Below are 20,987 nucleotides of genomic sequence, written 5' to 3'. Positions count from 1 at the left end.
CTGTCGCTGCTGACCGATGGACGTGGCCGAGCCTGAGCTGCTTGCAACACTGGGACGCAAACACACTCGTGGGTGCACTTTGTGAGTTTACACAGAAAGCCGTTCAGCGTGCACACCTTGCAGTCCAGTGAGGCTGCCCTCAGGGATTTTCCCAAAGGGAACCATTCCGCCCACGTGAGTCCCCTGCAGGGGGGTCCGTCGCAGCACTGCTGGTGGCGGTTAACCCTGGGCGGCGGCCGCGGCTGCCAGCGCTGGGGCACCGGCTGCGGAGACGGCAGCGCACCGTCCAGCTGGACACTGACGTCACGAGCGGGGCGTGGTCTGGGGGTTTCGTGTTGTCCTGGAGGACGTGGAGAGGTGTCCGAGTTCTGCTGAGACACTTACCTACGTCTGTGTGTGTGCGTGTGCACGTACACACCAATAAAGTGACAAGAGTGTGTTGGTGGTGTAAGCAGAGGGGGCCAGTTTTCAAGCGCCGCTCCTGGTGATTTGGCGCAGGAGGGGCCCGGAGACGGGGGCTCCCGGTGGTGGTGATGCGCTTTGGGCCGTGGGATGTTGCGTTTCCTTCCTTCAACTTAAATGCAGTTTTTCTACAGGTAAAATACACGGGGTTTATAACTTTTAGATCTTTTTACAAAATCGGTCTTGAACAAAACTGCCCCGCGGGAAAGGCGGTTCTTCCGTCGGTCCCCGAGGGTCCCCCGGCTCCTCCCGGGTGGCTGTGTCTGAAGGGTGCGCCCGGCCCGGCGCTCTGCCGCCTCACCGCCGTCCGGAAGCCCGGTCCTGGACGCACGCCAGACGTGCGTGCGCACGGCTCCCTCCTTCTCGGCGAAGCTGCTCTGCTCTGCGCCCCGACGCACAGCCCCAGCCGGAGGGAGGGGGGCAGTCACGGGAATGGGCGCCCGCCCCGCTGCCGCCGACCTGGGAGTTGTAAGGCGTCTCCTTGTTTTCCAGGAAAGAACGGAGGTGTTTCAGGAGTTCGCACATTCCGGCACGGGCGTCCTGTTCTGCACGGTACGTAGTGTGCTGACCTGAAGCATAAGCGTTCCTGTGATTGGTGGCTGCGGTTCTTCCCCTGACAGTTTGCCTCGGGGCCAGCCCCACGGAGAGAGAGCGGGGTCACCTCTCGGCCTGGCTGGCCCCTCTGCACGTCTGCTCTGTCACCTGCCTTGGTCCCAGGCGGCCGGCTGCCACCCTGTAGAAGGCTCAGCGACTCGGCAATTTGCTCTCTAATCGTGGCAGCTGTCGGCCTGAGAACGTGTGACTCTCGGTGATTCCCAGCCGCCCGGAACCTGTAAATTACAGCTATCGGGAGTGGTTAGAGCTGAGAAAGCCCTTCCGTGGTGAAGCCGCTCTCCTCCCTCCGCCCCCCCCCCCCCGTCCGTGAGCGGGGCGGGTGCGCTTGGCCGGTGTGTCCGCTGGCGTCTGACGCCGTCACAGGCCCTCCAGTTCCCCGGCCACGTACTCGGCCCCGGCTGTCTGGAGGGCTGCCTCCCCCTGTGCGAGTCTCGTGCGCTCTGTCGAGACGCCAGCACCGCGCCTTTGGTGGCCCCTTCTCTGGGGCCCCCTTCGCTGCCGCTGCCGCTCACTCCCCAGATGAAATGCCTTGTGGGTCTGTGCAGCTTCGTCCTGACTGGGGGCTGGAGAAAGCCCTGTCGGTGCGGTGACGCGGTGGCGCTGTGCACTGGGCGGTCCGGTGCCGGGTGGAGACGGAGGGCCAGCTCCTGGGACCCCTGGCGCGGCCTCTTCAGTGCAGCCGCTGCCCAGGGAGCTCTGGCTCTGTGTCCAGTGTTAAAGGCCGTCGAGGGTGTCTTCTCCCTCCAGTTAGAGTGTGTGTGGGCGAGTGCTGCTGCTTGCTTGTGTACAGTCGCACGTGAGGCGGCCTGCCGGCCCCGTTTGTCGCCGGGTGCTGGTGCTCCCGTGCGCGCGCAGCGAACAGGGGCCGTGCCGGCCGTGCGTGCTTGGAGCGGAGACCGGGCGCCGCTGGGACGCTGGCCGTCTGTGGGCCCCGCGTCCGCCCAGGGGCCCTTCCCTCCGTGAGGCCTGCCCCTGAGGCAGGGGCTCGCGTCTGTTCTAGAACCGTCTCGTGAAGGTGAGCCCACGTGGTCTGTTCGACAGAGAAATTTGTCGGAACTCCTCGTCGCGGAACCAGACCCCCTCCTGCCTCCACTGTCCCTGCTTCCCCCGTCTTCCTGCTCCTGCGGCCAGGCAGCGCCTCTCCCAGCTCCTTGAATGTGTCTGTCGTTCTTCCTTTTTCTGGTCTCGGGGCCTCGGTGCGTGGAGCTCCTCTGCGTGGGGCGCTGCACCCTGACTCTGACGCACCCCTGCGTAGGTCTCAGCTGGAAGCTCGTTTGTTTGGGAGATAGAGCCTTGGAGCCCAGCCACCCCCTCCTCGCCCCTCCCCACCCCCCCACCCCCATCAGGTGCTCCCCGGGGCCCCTGCAGTTCCCACTACGCCCGTCACACCTGGGCCCAGTGCCTTCCCCCAGGCCCTGAGCTCACGAAGACAGGGACTGCATCTCGTTGGCTGTTCCATCCTGTGTCTGGCGCAGGGCAGGCGTGCAGCAGGCACTCTGTGTTGTGGATGGCACGCGTGGGCAGGCAGGGCCCGAGAACTCAGTGTGGAGGCCGACCCGTGCGCACCCTTTTCTAGAGAGAGAGGGAGCTGAGGGTCACCTTCTCGTGAGTGTGGTGGGCTGTCTGAGGAGAGGGGGTTCTGGGGAGCGTGTGGTCTCTGCGAGACGGAAGGCGACGGGAACCTCGGTGCTGGGGTTTGGGTTGGGGTCGGGACAGAGCGTCCCACCTTTGACACTCAGGACGCTGGACTCGTCGTGCCTGGTGAGATGTTGTCACGCTTCTCGGTGTGCAGGTGCCACCCTGTGCTCCAGACACGGTGCGCTGCAGGTCCCCAGGAAGGCTCCAGGCCTTTGAGGTGCCGTGGTTTGGGTTTGCTTTGGGGTTTTTTGCAGTTCTTCAAGGAAGAAAAGACCCTTCTTTCTGAAGTGTAATTCTAGGCAAAACACAGCACGACTTTCCTGATTCTGTCTGGCTGTGCGGGCAAGCGGCTCCTGCTGGACGAAGCGCCCGGGCAAAGCATGGCCGCGCTGCCCTCCGGCCCGCCGTCCCGGGCGCCCTGTGGAACGCAGACCCTCCCTCGCCAGCAGGCTGTTTTCTGCGAAACCCCTGGGTGCCTGAGCGTTTGCCAAGGCCACGCCCATGGGACGGCCCTCTCCGGTGCCTTCTTGTCCTTCCTCCGGGGTGCGGGCTGCTGGATGGGTGCCTGGTGGGGCTCGCTCCTCTCGTTTCCCAGGCCGGACACCAGCACAGGCTCCCGGCGTGGGAGAGGCTCCTCACCCCCCGCCCCGTCCCTTCGGCTGCGGCCATGTCGGTCTGCTTGGGCCAGGCCTGGGTGGGGGGGTGTCGCCAGGCTGTGTTCTTCTGAGCACCCTGTTGCTTGCCAGCTCCTCTGAGCGTGCTCCAGGAGCCTCCTTAGTGTTAATGAGGAACGCGGGCCAGGTCAGGACACGGCAGATGGGGAACTGGCGTCTTCGGGGAAGGGGGGGTCACGTTGTCAGTCGTCGCCCGGCGATTTCTCCTTCCGGTCCCCATCGCTTTGCCGTTGTGACTCACCGTCCCCCGGCCCTTGAACGAGGCCAGGAGGTGGGACTTGGGACATGCTGAGCATTACCGTGTCACCACACACGAGCCCACAGCTACGCCGGTCGCTTTGCTGCTAGAAAAATCCCTCTGCCCCCCACCTTCCTCTCTGCACCCCAGCCTCCTCCCTGCTCCCTTGTTACTAGGAACAGGGAAGAGTGTATGTGTGTGTGTGTTCGTTCGTTTTGATTAGAAGCGTGAGAACAAGGATCTTTTAATTGCACCGAAATCGTTCGGGATCTGGTCCCTGGCTGTGTGGGCTGTGGGTTCTCAGTGAGCACGTGACCGCGGTCACTCAGCAGTCTCACCACCGGGAGGAGGACAGGAGGGACCCGCCCATCTAAAACGTAGTTGGTGTCCTCCAGAAAATAGACCTAAGACGCAGCCACGCGGAGGAGGGAGTTAGTGATGAGCAGGAAGGAGTCGTTGGGAAGTTGCACGTCCACTTTCCCGGTGGAATTGAGGAGTCCGACAGGAGACGCCGAGTTGTCGACGTTACTCTCTCTTGTCGATGGTGAAGGGCTCGCCCCGCGCCGGAGGGAGGGGACGTGGCGGTCAGGCACACGGTCCCGTCGCGGAGCTGACACAGAGGGCGGCCGCCGGCAGCCGGGAGAGGGGCGTTGCCAAGCCGCCTCCGGCCTCGGGTCGGCCGTTCTGCTGGTGTGCGTGCCGCTCCCTGGTGCCCCCGGGTGCCCGGAGCAGGGGACTCCCCCCCCCCCCCCCGGGGCTGGCTGTCCTGGAACAGCGTGCCCGCCCGGCCCTCGTGTTCTCTTGCAGAAGCCACCTAGGTCACGTGTGCTGCCAGCCCCCACCGTCCGTTCCCCCCCTTTGACGTGTGCTGCTGTGCCTGCAGCCCCTCATCTCCCCCTCCTGGGCAGTCCCCGCCACGCCGGGCGGCCGGAGGCAGAGGCGGCAGCCGCAGGGGCCACGAGGGCGTCCGTCCGCCCCCAGAGCCGGCGGAGGCTTTCTCGGTCTTCTCCGCGGCCTGTTGTTCCGGAAAAGTTTGCCTCTCCCGCTTTAGCTCGTCGTGTTAATGGCAAGATCACTGGGAGGCTGTTGGCTGTTTACTCCGTTGCGCTAACTCATGTTGCCAGTTTTTTGGCGGCTCCAGCCAAGAGCTCTCGCCGCTGACAGCTCCTGCACTCGCTCCTTCCTCCTCCGCGTGCGCAGCCCAATCTGTCACCCGGACGACAGGGGCCCGCACCCCGCTGATGGCTCTCCACGCGCGGCGGTAATGACTTCTGGCAGGCGGGGGCGGCGGCGGCGCCGGCGAGTGTGCTGCGTCCCTTCCTCGGGGCGCCGGCAGGGCCCCTCTCCCCGTTCGCGAAAGCACTTTGTGAGGTTCTCGGGTAAATAAATGAGTCATTTTAATCCAACTGACAGGCTGGCACCTGAGCAGGCTGCCTTCCATCTGCACTGCTCGGGCTGGCGGGGCGGCCCGTCGCCAGGCCGGGCCTCGCGGCCCCGCCGCCGCGTCTCTCAGAGCCGACTCCAGCGGCTCTTCTGCCCTGATTGCTAGGTTCAAGGGCCGGGGCGCGGCGGGTCTGGGTTCTGGGAGCGGGCGGGACCGAGGTCCGTGCGGACTGCTCGGCAGGTCGGGCCGGCGCTCTGCCCGCGGCCTCTGTTGCTGGGAGCCCGAGGTGAGCGGGGAGGAGAGCGACGGGGCTTCTATAGCACCGCCCGGTCTCCGCCGTCGGGAAACGGAGGGTTCGGCTTTACGATTCTCAGTGCCCCTGTACGCTGTCCCCCCTGGTCTTCGTGGTGACCTCAGGAGGTCGACCGGTGGGTGTCAGAGCCAGCGTTGGGGGTAAACCGGGGCTCGGAGCGCCGAGCTGACGTGCCCGGGTCCCGTGGCTGTGAAGAGACACTGAAGTCCAGCGCGCTCTGCTCCGAGACCCGCAAGGGCGTCTCTCTCCCGCTCTCTGCGGCGGCCTGGGCTCAGGGTAGAAAGACGCGCTTAAAGAGATAGCTGGCTCGAGTCTGAGCACCGGCTGGCCCGCGGTGAGGTCCCCCCACCCCCGCCAGCACGAGAGTGGGAGACAGGGAGGACCGGGTGGGAGGGAGAACCTTGACCGGCCCCGGGAGAGGCGGCGGGCGTCGCCCTGACCCCCCGTCGCAGCGGGTCGGCGCTGGGTGGGCCTCGCGAGCGCCGTGCTTGGTCCCAGAGCCCGGGGTCGAGCTCACTGAGCCCGCGAGCGCCCCGTTTTCCGCAGAGCCTGCTCGTCTGGGGAGCTCAGGCAGCCGTCCTGGGCCTGCGTCTCCCACTGCGGAGCACGCCTGCAAAGCAGGTCGTTCCCTGACGGGAACGTAGCAGCTCGGAGAGCCTGTGGGGCCTCTGACGCCGGCTGTGGTCAGTGTGGAAAGCAGTTCCCGTGCCCCCTCCGGTAGAAAACTCCAGGAGTGTCCGCAGAGGCACAGCGTGGGGCGGCAGCCTCATCCGAAAACACCTCGTGGGTGCCCGGCACCGCAGGACGTAAACCGCGTGCCTGACACTCCGTGACGGCAGCCCAGGCACTGGGGGACGGCGAGCAGGCCGTTCAGCGTGGCCAGTGACGGCCGGCGAAGCCTGCCCTGCCGCAGCGGCCCTGGGCCGGCTCGGTGCTGCCTCAGAGCCCGGGGTCTTCGGGGCGACTGTTTCAACGTGCTTCCTGCAGGAGCTGCATGGGGGTACTGGTTTTAAAAACACTGGTTCCCCTTAGGACTCCCCCGTGGTACTGCAGAGTGGGGGAGGGGCGGGCCGTTCTGAGAGAGGACTGACTGCCTGCCCGCTCTCCAGTGGAGGGAAACCGCGCCGGGTGGGGAGCCCTACTCTGCGGGCACCCAGATGAAGCAGAGGCAGGGAGGCAGTGCCCGCAAACGCCGAAGCTGTGAGGCAGACGGTTTCGGGAGCAGCCTCGAAGTCTCCTGCCCCCATCTGCTTACTCAGGACAGAAGGCGAGAGGCGCCCGCAGGTGAGGAGAGCGGGTGGGGCGCTCTCGCAGGCGACCACCGCACACGGTGTCCTCAGCGCAGCACAGACCGCTCTGGCGTGTCTCCCCGAGTCACGTGCGGGAAGCACACACCGCCCTGCCGCCGTGTCGACCGCCGGAACGCTTCCCGCGGAACCTACCGGGAGGAAGCAGAGAAATGCAGGTTCTGGATGTTCCGGACACCGGGAGCCTCCGAAGTGGGTCATTAACTAAAGAAGAACAGGCGCAGGGCAGGGGTGTCGTCGTAGATGGGGGGGTCCGAGCGCTGCGGCGAGCCCAGCGCGCGGTCTGCGGTTCAGCCCTGGGTGGGGAGGGGCGGCAGGGTCCCGGGAGAGGCTGGGGCACGGCCGGCGGTCCGGAAGCGGGGCTCCCCGGCGCCGGCTCTTTCAGGGGTGGCAGCGGTGCTGTGGCCCCGTGGAGGAGTGCCCTCCGACTGAGGGGCGCGTGCCGCGGTGTTTAGGGACAGGCGTCACGGTGCTTCTGACCTGCGCGCTCCGGGGTCTGGCAGGACGGGTGCGTGGAGGGAGGGGGGAGTGGGTGTCCCCCGCAGCTGTCGGCGAGTCCAGGTGAAGGCGGGCAGGTGCTCCTGCGACTCTCCCAGCTTTCCTGTGGGTTTACGTTTTCCTGGATAGGAACTGGAGGGGAAACGTGTATTCATTGTTAAAGGGAAACAGACAGAACAGCTAGAGGAATGCAAAGCGAGCGGCGAGGCCCGCCCAGGCCCCTCTGCCTGGAGAGCTCCGTGGAGTCCTGGGACCCCGCCTCCAGGTGGGGGCGCCTCCCGCCCCCCTCGGGCTGGCGTCCTTCCCTTCGAGTTTGCCCTTTGGGTCTCCTTTTTTCCCCTTGGCTTTTCCGGTGGGAGAAACCAGACCTTTTGTCCACTCTCTGCGTTTCCCTAGTTGGGTCCTCCAGGGGGCGTGTAACCTGGCCCTCCCCCCCCCATTTCCTGTGCCCCAGTCGATGGGCGGAGACCCTCAGTGAGCCCCGGCTCCGGGGTTGTGCGGGCCAGAATGGGCGGCCTGTGCTCCCTGCTGCCCACCATCTGCAGGCGTTTACGCAGACTCCGTCAAGGTCACACGGGTCCATTGCAGGAAGTCTGACTTCCATCCCCTCCCCCCTTTCTCTTCCTTCTCCTCCAGGGTAACCCATTTTAAAAACTTTTGGGTTTTCCTTGTATTATTTCTCTAAGAAATACGGGCAAGCGTACCTTATTTCCCTCATTTGTTGCACCGAAATGCACTGCACACGCCCAGGAGTTTTGCTGGGGAGCCTCCACGCCGTTCCATCTGAGTCCTTGTTCCCTCCCGGCTGCGCGGCGCCCTGGGATGTGGGGAGGGCGTCCCTACCGTCGCCTGCGCTGTGTCCCGCCAGACGCCGGGGTTTGCGCCAGACCGCCGACGTGAACAGCCCTGCACGTGTGTCGTTCTGTGTTTTTGCCCGTGCGTCCTCGGGGTGCTCTGGGTCAGAGGGCAGGCGCACGCACAGTCTCGCCGGGTGCCCCCGGCCCCCAGCACGGGGGCTGTGCTGTGCCACACCCCCACCGCAGAGCACGAGGGCACGGCGTCCCTCTGCCGCCAGGACGGTGCGCTGGCGCCCGGTCGTCGCTCCGAAGGCCCGTCGGGGGGAGGTGCAGGCGGGGCGCCCCACCGGGGTCGGTGTGCGGAAGTGCCCGGCACCTGTCGGCCGGGGGCGCTCGTGTTACGGCTGTGCGCGTGACGGTGAGTGGCATGTGTGCGCTTGCCCCCGAGACCAGGAGACCCCCGCTCTCTGCCCTCCGCCGGGGTGACCGGAGAGCAGGAGGGCTCCGCTCCACAGGTGGTGGGCGGCCCTGAGAAGGGAAACCGAGTCTCCGCTGCCTTTGCAGTCTCGCCTGCCCGAGCCGGGACCTCGCCGGCCAGGTCTTTGGCCGCGCCCTGAGTTAGCCGTTGGAGGGGCGGGGCGTTGCCTGACCCCTCTGACCCCTGCTCCTCTCCGAGGCTGGTCAGCAGAGGCCCCGGGAAACAGCCTGCAGCTCACCTCCGAGAGGGAGTGCCTGGGGCGGTCTCGCAGAAGCCCACCCCAAAGCCCGGTCTTCGTGAGTTTGCGCACAGGTGCGGGATGGGGGTGGTGACCCACAAGTGCGTGCGCCATCGGGGGGGTTTCAAGTGACGCGTAAAAGTAGCAGGGCTCGCTGAAGTCCTGAGAGAGTTCTTCCCAGGCGCGACGGAGGATGAGCATGCGAGGTCCTGGGCTCCCTGCAGGTGGCGCTCTCTTGGGGAAGTGGTTGTGCCTCACCAGCGGGTTCCTAGCACGTAGCCCCCCGAGTCCGGAGGCAGGACTTCAAACCGCAAACACGTGGGCGGCCTCCCGGGGTCGTGTGCAGACGTGTGCGTGCGAGAGCGTGCACATGGGTGCGGGCGGGCCCTCGGTGTTTGCCTCAGATTACCAGTGGGTCCGTGACCCCAGATGGTTCAGAGACGCGGTCCTAAGCCATGTTTCTTCTGTTTTGAAGGACGTTGCGGCTCGGGGCCTGGACCTCCCTCAAGTCACGTGGATCGTTCAGGTAACTCTTTAGTGGTTACGGTGTGAGCTCGAGACAGGAGCTCGTGGGCGCGCGTGGGTGTGTTGGCCTTAAGTGGAATAATTATCATTACCCTCCTGGGTGTTGCCCTGGTAACCAGGCAGCAACCAGCCTTATCTGCACAGTTCTCCCAACATCTTTCCTTAACCCAGCCCCCCAACTGCTGAGCCCCCCCAGCTGCTGCACGCCCCCCAGCTGCTGCAGCCAAGCAACCAGGCTGCAGTCGGGGCGGGGCGGTGGGTGGGGGGCGGGCCCCAGGCTCCCGGACCAGGGCCCGTCACACGCGAAGTTGCAGCAATCTGAAAATAACAGGAGGCGCCCGGGGCCCCCAGGGGGCCTCGTTGTGTCCGGGAGGAGGCGGCCCAGCTGCCCCGAGAGCCGGGTCCTGCCCATGGACCTGCAGGGGGTGCGGTTCAGTCCCTGGCAGCGTCTTACGCTCCCCTCCAGCCTCGGACGCTTTGCCAGAGGGCACAGGTGTCAGCGCCCGAGCCAACTGCTCTCCGTCCTGTTGTTCTGGTTAGTCTGCAGAGGGGTGTTTTTGAGGCCTTGTGGGCGGGGGGGGACACGTGCCCTGTTTGCGTGAGTCACGGTTTATTCACGTCTTAGCGCGACCACATGCCTGCCGGTGGCTGGGGACGCCGGCCTGCTCCCGCAGACGGGCGCTTTGCAGCCGGAGGCGTCGTGTCCCCTTTCCTGCCGGCCACGGAGCCAGCGAAAGACCAGGAGGCAGGGGTGGTTCAGTGTGTGGGAGGCTGGACACACGGACTCGGGCCCCCCACACACTGCGTTCTTCGGGGCCCCCTGGGTGTTGGTTCGTGTAGCAGCAGAGGGGGGACAAAGGAGGAAGGACCACACGGTCAGTCAGTTTCCACGATGACAGAGTCGTCACCGTAGACATGCTCTAGTCCTGTGTGGGGCGCATTCTGCGGAGTCCTTGAGTCGACCTCTGCCCTGAGTCAGGATGCTGCCCATGGGGGCAGGGGCATGTCCCTGTGTGGGGGCAGCCCCGCTCCCGGGGGGCTGGCGGAGCTGCAGCTGGGCGGTGGGCGCCAGCTCCTGGGGGCCCAGCCTCGGAGCCGACCTCTGGTCAGAGCTTTCGGCCCCTCGCTCCGGACCCCGTCCAGCGTCCTCGGTGGCCTCATCCTCACTGCTTGCCTGCCGGGGAAGTGGGCCCAGGGCGTGTGGTCATCTGCAGAGGCTCACCCCTGCCCGCCTGCGTTTCCACCCCGCGCAGTCACCGCGGCGAGAAGCTGCCGATGGAAGAGGAAGAGACCTGTGGAGAAGTAAAATTAAAAGGGGGGTATCGGGCCGGGCAGGCGCCTCGTCTGTCTGAAACTGGCCGCCGCCCCGACCGGCGCGCCGGGGCCCTGCTGTCTCCCTCCAGTGCGGCCGCCGGGGCTGAGGGCTGAGTGCCTTCCCCTTGCGACTGCGCCGGGGTAACCATGGCGCCAGGATCTCGCGCCGGGATACCTGGAGGCAGGTGAGGGGATCGCACTTCCAATTAACGGCGGTCCCCTGATCAGCGAACGCCCTCATTTCTGTTGCCCTTTCTAGTACAACGCCCCGTCTTCGCCGGCGGAGTACATCCACCGCGTCGGGAGGACCGCCCGCATCGGCTGCCGCGGGAGCAGCCTGCTCGTCCTGGCGCCTTCGGAGGCGGAGTATGTCAGCTCGCTGGCTGCTCACAAAATCAAGTGAGTCAGAAACCCGAGCGGGGCCGCGGCTGATCTCGCCTAATTAACTTTCTGTCGCTTCTTGTGCCGGCGGGGCCTTGTAAGCTGACGGAGAGCCATTAACCCTTGTGATCCCCAGATGAGTCCCGGAATAGCCGGTGGCAGAAGCGCAAGCCCTCGGTGCCGCCCGCACTGACAGGCCTCACTGCGGGCGAGACCAAGGCGCGGGGTGGCCTGTCGCCGCGCCCGCTCCTGGCCGACGGGCCCGCGTGGCCTCTCGTGCACAGCCGGCTGCTTGAAGGGCTCTTCTGTTCGTGGTTGCTCTTTCTTGCCATTATTGCTTCGTCCCTTGGGAGTTGTTTTGCCTTTGGAAAAGTAATGCTTCCTTACTCCTCACGCAGCCCCCCTTCCCGCAGGAGAGCACCCCCGGGGAAGCCGCGGGGACCTGCTGGAGTGCGCCCCCGCACGCCCAGGTGGCAGCGCCTCCTGGCCCCCCGCACAGAGCCCCGGTCCCAGCCCTGGCCTCGCTTGGGAAAGACAGAGAAAGCAGACAGGGCAGCGCCTCGGGTTACAGTGCGAGCAGAGAGGAGCCGCAGGGGCCCCAGGAAATGAACGTGTTGTGTCGCGTTTTCCACAGACGCTCTGGCACCTGGTGTAACAAGCTCTAGCGGTGGGCTTGTGAGGGCAGTGGTGGTTCACACTGGTGCGGGCTGGAGAACTTGTGCTCAGACGCAGCACAGCGGTGCGTCAAGTTCTGGGAGCCACTGGGGGGCCGCGTCTGCCCCGAGGGCCGCTCAGGTGCCCCTAGGACCTGCGCCGCGACACCAGCACGGGACCCTGCTCTGCGGCTGGACTCGGGGAGTCACCTCCCCGGGCTCCCCTCGCCCGGGCCGTGCCCTAGGTAAAGCACCCGGTGGCGTCCCCCGGCTCACGGGGAAACTGTTGCATTCCACCCCTGAGCCTGCGCGGGGGCCCCAGGACCCAGGGCAGGCCGCCCGCTGGCGGGGGTGGGTGCACGGGGCCGCCCCACCAGCACCTGCAGGGCTTTCTCTCACCCCGCCCGACACTCCCGGGGCTGCTGGCGGGAACTTCCAGGGACCGCGGCTTACTCAGGAAACGGGCCTGACCTCCTCGTGTGGCAGGGAGGGGTGGCAGGGACCCTCTCCTGAGCCTGGTCAGTTTCAAATGCACTAAATTCAGGGTGGTCTGCGGCTTCCTGTTGTTTCATGTGCCTCCGCTTAACACAGTTTTTCCGTGGAAGGGTGGTTCTTCTTGTTTCGGGAAGGCATGCATGTTTCATCTTAGTTCCGAGAGCAACCGCATGTCGACCAGTCGCTTGTCACCGACAGCTGCTCCTCTGGCCGGCCTCGCTGCAGCCCTGTGCGTGTCTGGGCCGGCGCCCCGCCAGTCCGGTCCCCAGAAGTCCGGGGGGTTGGCGTGGAGACCCAGGGACAGAGCCCGTTCCCTGCACCCACACAGGCGGGGGGCGGTCTGTCCGGGAACCGCGTGCCTGCGGGGGGCGTCCTCAGCGGTGTGCGTTGCTGCCTTCCGGCAGGAAACTCAACCGCCGCACTGAGCAGCCTGGCGCTCACCCCGTGCCCTTCCCTGCCGGCGTCCTGAACCTGCCGGCATGAACCTGCCGGCAAGTTCACGTTCTCCCTCCGTCCCGTCCCAGCGCTCGGGGCGTCCTCCCGTGCTGACTGGCTCCACGCGCGCCCAGAACGGCGCGTGGCAGCAGGGGGCGGAGGGCGACGACTACCCAGTGCCAGTCAGCAGCATCGGCACCTGCCTCTCTCTGCTCCTGCGGATTTTCCGAGGCAGGCTCGGGCTGATGGCTCTGACAGGCCACCTGCGCCCCCAGACCCGACGAGGGAAAGTAACGCTTAGCTCCAGCGTGATTCGTCAGTGAGCCGAGCGTATTTTAAAGACACAGAAGTACGGTCGCCCCGTGCGACGGTCTCACCTGGAAAACAGCAGGCCGGCAGCATTCACGGGGATGCAGCTCCTCGTGCGCGTTCCGAGGACCACTCGGTGGCGCCAGGGACTCCTCGGGCTTGGAGGGGGCGCCCAGAAGGGGGGAGACGGTGCCCTGACAGGGCGAGTGTGCTCTGTGGGAGGAGGCGACGGGGGCGGGGGGGGGGCGTCCTGTGGGAGCCCAGCCTCGCTGCCTTCTGCCCCCAGGGTCCGCCCTGGACTGCCGCCCGCTGCCCGGCTCGGGTGCCCGACCCCAGCAGGCGCCGGGGCCGAGTCCGCTCAAGGTGCAGGCGTGGGCTGCCGGTGTCCCTTCGAGGACGTGTGAAAGCACAGACTGTTCGTCGTGACTTAAGGCCCAGAAAGTGCATCTCGTGAGAACTAACGGCAGAGTAAGACGTGAACGTCTGGGATCTGGAAGGCACCCCTGAATATTTAGGGGGGAAAAAGGCAGAGCGTGTGTGTGTGTGTGTGTGGTGCCCGGACGCACCCCTGGGAGCGGGCGGCAGGGTGCGGGGGCGGCTGACGAGTCGCAGGGAAGGTCCAGCGGCAGCTGGGGCCCTGGGCAGCGCAGCACCGCCCGCCTCGCACCCGCGCCGTGCGCCTCGCCCCGCGGGCTCAGCCCCGCGGCCAGGGCAGGAGACGGAGTCGGGCCGCCGCCGCCTCCACGTGAAGACTCAGAACTTTGCTTCCGCGTCCCTCTGACTCCTGGGTACTCGCCACCCCCTCCACCCTCCCCGCGTTTGAGTGTCTTCCTGATGAAAGCCATCACTGGTTTATTAAAATGTAAATGCCTCATCGGAGCGTGTTTCTTAGATCCGGCACGAGACAGCTCCCCGAGTTCCGCTCTTCCTTCATCTCTTGGTGCGCTGGGCGGTTCCTGTCTGGGTGGGGCCGCGGCCGGGTGGAGGGGGCTCACTTTGTTGTCCCCCGAAGCCAGGCTCGCTCAGGGCGGGGGCGGGCCCTCTGCCGCCCCGAGTCGCGGGAGCCCCCCCTCGGCCCGTCCACGCAGGGTGGGTGGTCCCGGCCTCCCCTCGGGGACACCCGCCCCCGAGGGAACCGGCCTCCCTGACGCGTGTGGTCCTCCGGGCCCCCAACTGCGAGTCGCATCCTTCCCTTCCCTCCTCCCTGCCCCAGATCCGACCCCGAGTTCTGGTTCCTTGTACTTTCACGTTTCCCCTGTGTTTTTCCTCAAGAGAAAAGGGGGTGGATGGAGGCAAGTCGGGGGGAGAAGGGAAGGATGGGGCTGGGCTGTGTGTTCTCCTCGTTGGGGCACGCAGGCGTCAGGAGGGCCAGGCGGGTTCAGTGCCGCCACCCTCCTCTCTGGGAGGGAAAACACTTCCCCCAGGAACCCTGAGCGGCCCCCAGCGCGAACTCCGCCTTCCCCTGCGGCTCTCGCCGCCGCACAAAGGTTTCCGGTCCCTGCGGGCCGGCGCTGCAGGCAGAGGGGCTGGGGGCCTGCAGGGCCTGGTGACACATCTCGGTGGATGAGTGGCTGTTACAGACGTGACGTGCTCGTTCAGGGCTGCAGCATGGTGACCTTCCGGGGAGCAGGGGGACAGGGGGAGCTGCCTCGTCCCACGTGAGAGACGGCCGCTCCTGCCTTGACCTGCCGTCGCGCTCTAGCAGGCAGCACGCGAGAAGACCGTTTATCTGTCTCCCTACGGTCTGCCGTCGCCCCCTGCCCCTGCACCCCCCGACTCTCCCCTGCCCCTCCTCCCTGGGAAGTGTTTCCCGCCACTCCCGTCCCCGTGGTCTCTGACACACAACTGTGTGCACTCCGGCTGTCACAGGCTGTGGCCGCTGAAGGGGCCGAAGGGCGGGCTCCCGGGTGCCGCCGCTATAGGTGGGGCAGCGGCTCTGCTGGCCCCTGCTGGCTCCGGCCACTCCCGGCCTGGACTCTGCTCTCAGCCACTGGCATGCGGCTCTGGCTCCGGTAGGGAACACCATTCCGCGGCCTTAGGAGCGAAGAGACGGGTCAAGGACAGCCCTCGGGGGTCGCTGGGAGAGGGTTCTGGCGCGTGCACGGTGGGGCGAGTCCTGGGGGGGGCCTTCGCTGGCCCTGCATCCCCGCAGTTCGGGGTCTTGAGTGCCCCCAGCCTGTTCAAGCCAAAAAGCAAAGGGGACTACCTGAAACGTTTTCAGTGACGGTTCAGCGTCTCCTGCTCCAGTCCGTGTAACAGATCAGTGATAACCAGGCCCGCTTGTTCAGATTGAAGGTTCACTGAGAAATAACGACACGGTCCCGTGAAGGAAAGGATGAAGGCAGCCCAGGTGGCATTCACTCACCTGGGAGAGGGGGGCAGGCACTTGTCGGGAGTGCTGCCCGTCCCCCCCCCCGTCCCCGGAGGACCACTGAGGTCCTCTTCCTCCCGCGCCCCAACGGGCCGGGCGAGGAGCCCCCTTCCGTGACGTGGGGCTTCCGCTGCGCGTCTGCGTGCGGGTCGGCCGGTTCCGTGCGTCAGGGGCCCGGGTGTTCTCGGGAGAACGAGAAGTCCATTCCGCTCTGCCCTCCCCTCCGCAGCGTCTCCGAGATGAAGATGGAAGCCATCCTGTCTGCGCTGACGAGCCAGGACTGCTTTAAAGGGGGGCGCCGGGGCGGCCAGGTGAGTGAGCTACTTCTTGGTTTGCGGTCGGTCGCGGAGGTCGTGTGAGAGGGCTGCCGTTGCCCCCGTCCCAGCAAGCGCCTGTTTGAGGATCGGGGACATCAAACGGGGCCAGATCCGACGGTTGTTTCTCCGCCGCTCCCGGGTGTGTTTCCTGATCTCACCCAGTGCGCGGGCCGCGGCCCGTCCCCAGGGTCTGCCGGGCGGCCGCGGCCGTTTCCAGGACCAGGCCGGGCACGCGCTCTGGCCTGCCGGCCCCTCTGCAGGATTGTCCGCTCAGGACAGCGTCTCTCCCCAGACCCCCTGCGTCCGCCCCTTTTCTCGGCGCGTGCTGTGCGCGCAGGAGGGCGTGGGCGCAGGCCTGCGGGAGAACGGGTCTGCCGGCCCTGCCGGCCCGGCCCCGGGCACCCTTCCTGCGCGGCGGTCATCCCCCTCCCCCACCCCCACCCCAGCTCTGCCCTCAGCACCCCGCACGTGCGTGTGTGCACACGCGTGGGGGGGGTGTCGTCTGTGAAGTGTTCGTTATGTGGACACTTGGCGTTCCTTGTTTAGCGCCCGAGAACAGACTGGAGGGTCGGAGCCCAGCAGATCGAGCTTCAGAGTTCCTTCTCCCCACCGGCGCGTGTCTCTGTTCAGACTGACGCTCTCCCCCAGCTCGGGCGCGCTGCGCTGCGCTCGGGGCCATGTGCCCCCCTCCACCCCCCTGCGGCCCTCAGAGGCTGTCGTCCCACTTCGCAGAGGGGCACACCGAGGCCACAGGGTGACGGAGCGGGGGCAGGGCACGCTGGCCGTGGTCCGTCCTGCCGGGACGGAGGGCACGCCGTTGAGCCCCGGGGTGTGTGCTGCTGCTCACCAGTGCGCCTCCCGGGCGGTGTGACGGGGCGCGGGCGCGGAGCTCGGTCCCCGTTAGAGTTGGGCTGCGTTGGCTGCTGCTGCTGCTGCGGGAGTGAGGTTCGGCCAGGGGGTGGGTGGGTCACAGTGCGGGCCCCCAGGAGTGACACACGCAACCAAAACCTCCACTGGCCTGCAGCCACTCCCTGCGAGGGCTGTCTCTTCTGCGCCGACTGCCGGTCCCGGTCGGGGTTTCCCGTCCTGCAGGTCCTCCCCGGGGTCCCAGGGCGGCTCCGGCACCTCGTGAGCCGGCGTGCGGAGCAGCAGAGCGCGTGGCCTCGGGGCACCCCGACCCCGCTTCCCGGCGCGTGCCTGGGCGCTCGGGGCCTCCTGGGCCTCCGCGTCTCCGTGTGTGAGGTTGTGAGGACCGCAGCCCTCTCTTCACACGGCCCGGGAGGGTAGGGTGAGAAAGAGCCCAGGCGCTGAGCACAGGCACCCGAGGGCGTGTGTTTGCCTGTTGTCGCTGCTGGTCGTTGGCGTCACTGTCAGGTCGGTCGGTGGCAGGTGTGGAGTTGGGGACCGCTCAGGGGCACGGAGCCTCTCGCTGTGGCGCCGAGAGGGAGCGTTAGCACCTGCCCGCTCCCCGGAGGTGGGACCAAGCGGTGCACTGCGGCCGGGACGGGGAAGCCGGCTGCGTCCGGTCTGCACTCAGAGACCGCGGGCCTGGCCTTGGGGCGGGTGTTCACCCCGGAGCGTAGCGTGCACCGCGAGTCTGGGGGCGGGCAGGGCACGGAGCCCCTCCGGAGGACGGTCCCTGGAGGAGCAGCAGAGCAGCTGTGGCCGGGCAGGCTTGCTTTCCTCTCGGAGCCTTGGCCTTGGCCAGCCCTGCGGCCTTGCTGGGCCTGGAGGGTAGGCCCAGGGTCACACACACACTTGGGTTTGAGTCCTTGCTTCACGGCTGGTAGTGCTGCCCCATGGGCCGGCTCGCCTCTCCGGGCCTCAGTTTCCCCATCTGTGAAGTGGGGAGAACCAGCGTTCCCCTCTCATAGGGTGGTGGGCGGGCGTACGTGGGATGAGGCGTGACGTGCTCTGCACACCGGGCCGTGGGAGTCCACCCGGGCCCCAGGCTCCTGCCTCGGCGGATTGTAGTAAGTAGGGCGTTCGTGGGGTTTTTAAGGTTTTATCTGTTTAATTTTAGAGGAGAAGGGAAACGTCAGTGTGTGGTTGCCTCTTACGTGGCCCCTACTGGGAACCTGGCCTGCAACCCACGCATGTGCCCTCACTGGGAATTGAACCTGTGACCCTTTGGTTCACACCCCACGCTCGGGCCACTGAGCCACACCAGCCAGGGCCATGAGTAGAGTGTTGTGATGTTCTTAAAGTTCGGTGACCTTTGCTTGTAGAAAGGAAAGGGCTGAGCAGGGCGGGCTCTCGCCGACACCGAAACGCCGGCTCCCTCAGAGACCACACTGGGTTTTAGAGGCCGTGCTCGGGGAAGCTGACGTGTTCGACCCGGTGCAGCTTGAACGCAGAGGACAAGGACCACACTGCCAGTCATCCTGTGGGCTCGCAGCCCGACGGCACCCTGGTGCGGTCCCTGTACGAGTGCAGCGCGTCCGTGGGCTGTTCTGACCGGGCAGCTCTCCAGCGCCCGAGCGGGGCAGGCAGGTGGGGGTGGGCCCGGCGGTCAGGCCTCTCCCGCACGCGGCCGGCGGCTTGTTGCAATACAGTGCCCCTCCCCCAGCTGGCCGCTCGTTCGGAGCCCGCTGCGATGTCCCCTCGGCGTGGACGTGTTCGGGCGCCTGCGAAGAGGAGGCGGGCGCGGGGCGCGCCTGTGAAATGTATATTTCATGTTTAGGCGTATGAAATATACACAGCTGTGCCTGGGTGTGTGCGTGCTCACCCGCTACAAAGAGAATACATCTGATCTTCCAACTGGCCTGGGAGGCACTCAGAAGTTTCTAGGGACTTCGGGTGTAAAGCTCAGCTTGGCAATAAGCTGATTAAAACAAAATCCTTCCGTTCACTTTTGGAATACTTTGGAAGTTGATGACATCGAGACAGGCGCTTCCTGCAGGAAAGCCCCTCCCCCACGCCGCTCCCACCCGCAGGTGTGCACAGCAGAGGTAACTGGGCAGCGTTGTCTGGGCCTCCGCTGCTGCTTCTCGACGGTGCGGGGTGGCTGTCCTCCAAGTGCGCACGCACGCTCTTCCTGCACGTTCTTTTGTCCTGTGAGACGTGTCTGCACGGTTGGTTATCCTGATGAGAACCGTCCCCGGCTTCGGGAGACGCTGGAATTGAAATGAAAAGGAGGTCGCCAGCCCTTGCTCAGCTCTTCCTGAGCGTCTGTTCTCCCCGGGTCTGCAGGTCTCCGAAGAAAGGGTGCGGAGCATGGACAGACGGGGGGTAGGGGGGCGTTCCCCCAGACCGCCCGTGGGCTGCTCGTCGCCAGTGGGCTTCATTAGCCGGCACCGCACCCGCGCCCCTCTGAGGGTGTGCGAGCTGGACCGGGCCCGCGGGGGCTCCGTGCCCTGGGGGACCCGACCCCCTCTCATTACGGGAGCGCGCCTGTCTGGGGCTGAGCTGGTGTGGCGCGGCGCTGCCCCTCTGACTTCCGTTTAAATTTAGACTGTCCTCCCCAGAAGACAGCTGGAAAGTGCCTCCTTCGTTCTCAAGGGGGCGAGTTTGAAATAAAGTATTTCTGGAAGCGGGCGTTGGGGGGGGGTTAAGAAAGACACGGCTTTTTCAGAAGTATACTGTGTTTTCTGCCATTAACTTTTTCTCAAATTTACTAAAACTGACCTCATCATTTCAAACGCGTGAGCCTCGTTTTAACGCCATCTCCTCATTTTCCACTTGCACACACGCTCACGTTTTTTATGTGTGTGTATATGTAATTTTTGGGGGGTTGGAAAAGAAAAGATGCCTCATTTTGAAACCTAAAGGGGGGAATAAGAAAAGCCCTTTGTAATATATTGCCACATTATCACTAAATCCCCTGACAGTTGTGTCACAGAAGCAAGTCACCTGTCACTTAAGCTTGAGGTCTCTTTAATTTTCTCCTGGAATTCGCACCAGGCTGTCTTTAATTTGAGGCCTTTATTGGAATTCTGAAACCTCTCTGCCTCCCTGGCTCTCAGATCTATTCTGAGAGCTGTTACAGAGTGTATACAATAACCAACAGAGGGATCCGAGAGGGCTGGAGCTCTGTTTATTTAACACTCCAGAGGGATTTTTGTGCTCATTCGGTCCTGGCCGCCCGGCTTTCAATATCGCTTTGACAGCCGTTCTGCCCTTCTCATTAATTTTAAACAGTTAAAACACAGGAAAAAGAGGCAAAAGTTTTCATTATTAAAGTGCTTTACTTTTTAATAACAGAGGATTCTGTCCGCCGGGGGAAAGGGCATCCTCGCTAATTTCACATTCATTTAAAAAAAAAAAAAAACCCCCGCGAGGAGGTGACAGTTGCGCCACGGAGGTGGCTTAACGAGAGGAGGGCGGCCCGGGAAACTTTGCGTCTCCCGTCCGTTAAAAGGGCGAGAAAACCCTCGCTGATGACAGCAGCAAATGTCCACTTTCGTGATGCGCTCCTAAGTGGCTTTCCTCCCGACGCTTGTGTGGAGAAGACCCTCGAGGGGGCCGCGAGCGTGGGAGCAGCCAGACAGCCGTCCGCAAACGGGGGGCAGGCATGGTCTGACCGAACCAGAACCGGAAACGCCTCCGGGTGGTTCAGAGTCTCTCTCAGCCCAGAGACGAGTGTCGGCTCCTAAGAAGGAGGCCCTTCCTTCCCTCCCTTTGTTCCCCTCGGGCGGCTCTCAGAGCGAAGGGGACTCAGGGTCTGGGCAGCGCGCACGCTGGTCCTGGGCAGGGGTGAGGGCGAGGGCGGCCTGCCCTGCTGCTGACCCCCGTGGCGGGGCGGGGGAGGGGGGGCAGCAGCGTTCAGAGAGTCAGCCTGTGGGCCAGACGGGGTTGAGGACGTGTTCCTTCACATCTCAGTTTCCCTTTCAACGTCCACGTTCAAGAGAGAAACAAAGACCACTCGTTTTTCGGGGGCTACAAACAAAGGGAATCTTTTCTGTGAGGTTGTTCAAGGGTGAAAAGGAAAGGTTTTACTTACATCCAGCCGCACCCAGCTGTGACTTCCTGCAGAGAGACGGTTGGCTGGGACGGCCCGCGCCTCCCTAGGTTCCCGGGGACCCGGCGCGGTGGCCCCGGGGATGAGTCTGGAACCCTGAAAGGCCACGCAGCCCCTGGAAGGAGGATGTGTGGGCCGAACTTCGGGGGAACCGGTGGGGGGGGGGGGACCTGGGTCCTAGGCTCCGTGGCCAGTGTGAGGGAGGGGAGGGGAGGGAACTGAGGCCCGAGGAGGAGGTGCCAGGGTCCTCTGAAAGTGACTTGGGCTCGGGGAGGTTTCAGATGGCTGGATCGGACCTGGCGGGTTCCCGGTGCCTCCAGCGGACTGTCGCTGCGCACGGGGGCGACGGGAGGCTGGGGGAGAAGCAGGTCAACAAGCAAACACGCAGGCAGGCCCGGCCTGCTGCTGCGTCACGCGGCCGCCCGGTCCTCGCCGGCTCGCCCGTCTCTATAGCTGCCTTTCTTCCTCGCGCAATATTGAAGGGATTACCCTCGTTGGCCCCTAGGTGGTTACTGTGCGATTTTACTGTTATTAAATCTATCGTAAACTGCTTCATTATTCCCGACTCTGATCTGCCTCTCCTTT

General features: G+C 65.2%; 1 protein-coding gene across 2 annotated transcripts in view; it reads left to right on the top strand.

The window, feature by feature from the left end:
* Positions 1–20,987, top strand: part of DDX31 (DEAD-box helicase 31) — a 63,302-nt gene that overhangs the window by 22,609 nt on the left and 19,706 nt on the right. For both annotated transcript variants that reach the window (XM_045846536.1, XM_045846537.1), the window contains exons 14-17: positions 955–1,014; positions 9,118–9,168; positions 10,741–10,880; positions 15,355–15,436. In XM_045846536.1, the coding sequence (XP_045702492.1) occupies positions 955–1,014; positions 9,118–9,168; positions 10,741–10,880; positions 15,355–15,436 (333 nt within the window). The remainder of the gene's footprint in view (positions 1–954; positions 1,015–9,117; positions 9,169–10,740; positions 10,881–15,354; positions 15,437–20,987) is intronic.

Source organism: Phyllostomus hastatus, unplaced genomic scaffold, assembly GCF_019186645.2.
Source record: "Phyllostomus hastatus isolate PE091 unplaced genomic scaffold, TTU_PhHast_1.1 phas_contig_495, whole genome shotgun sequence".
NCBI lineage: Eukaryota > Metazoa > Chordata > Mammalia > Chiroptera > Phyllostomidae > Phyllostomus > Phyllostomus hastatus.
This window is presented reverse-complemented; position numbering and strand designations above follow the sequence as displayed.